This window comes from Fukomys damarensis, unplaced genomic scaffold (genome assembly GCF_012274545.1).
Source record: "Fukomys damarensis isolate Sample0158 unplaced genomic scaffold, DMR_v1.0_HiC HiC_scaffold_37, whole genome shotgun sequence".
NCBI classification, from domain to species: domain Eukaryota; kingdom Metazoa; phylum Chordata; class Mammalia; order Rodentia; family Bathyergidae; genus Fukomys; species Fukomys damarensis.
In genome coordinates, this window is record NW_022900949.1 from 9,615,416 (window position 1) to 9,616,022 (window position 607).

The window sequence follows — 607 nt, forward strand, 5'->3', positions numbered from 1 at the left end:
AGTGATCCTCAGCACTCTTTCCGAGACGCCAATCAGCCGCTAGGTCCCTGGACATTTGGCGTTTGTCCAAGGACAGTGTCACCTGTGAGCTGTAACACCAGTGCCCAGAAGGGCCAGGCACACTGTAGGTTCTCGGTAAGGGTCTACTGAGTAAAAGGGAGATGGGGAGGTTGGGTGGACGGATCAACAGGTATTGGGTAGATGGGTAAGTTCACAGCACTTGGCTCCTCCACTGAATACCTCAACCTATGGGGAGGGCGTGCGGGGGGGATCCCAAGGCCAACAGCAAGTGCCCTGCAGAAGGTTCACGGGGAACGGCGTCCCCGCAGTAGCCCGAGGATGGGCTCCAGTTCAGCACGTAGGGGACCTGGGACCCGCAGTGCCTATTCGCAGATAGCCATTCTGTGGGGGTCTGGAGAGGACCAGCACGTACACTCATGGGGCCGCCGTGCGTGGGTGGTCCCCAGGCGGGGGCGCGAGGGTCACGGAGACGCAGACAGGCCAGTCCTTGGAAGCAGTCTTTATGGCGGTGATCACCCTTCTCTCCGGGCCTGTGCTGTCCACGGGCTGCCCTGCGTCCCCACAAGCCGGCCCTGCACCCGCCACC

The 607-nt window shown here is 61.8% G+C and overlaps 1 protein-coding gene across 1 annotated transcript in view; it reads right to left on the reverse strand.

The window, feature by feature from the left end:
* Positions 1-305: 305 nt before the first annotated feature.
* The window catches only part of Matk (megakaryocyte-associated tyrosine kinase), a gene marked incomplete at its 5' end in the record, with an annotated part of 4,738 nt that continues 4,436 nt past the window's right edge, over positions 306-607 (reverse strand). Inside the window, one exon of the mRNA XM_033759620.1 lies at positions 306-383. Within this exon, the coding sequence (XP_033615511.1) occupies positions 306-383 (78 nt within the window). The remainder of the gene's footprint in view (positions 384-607) is intronic.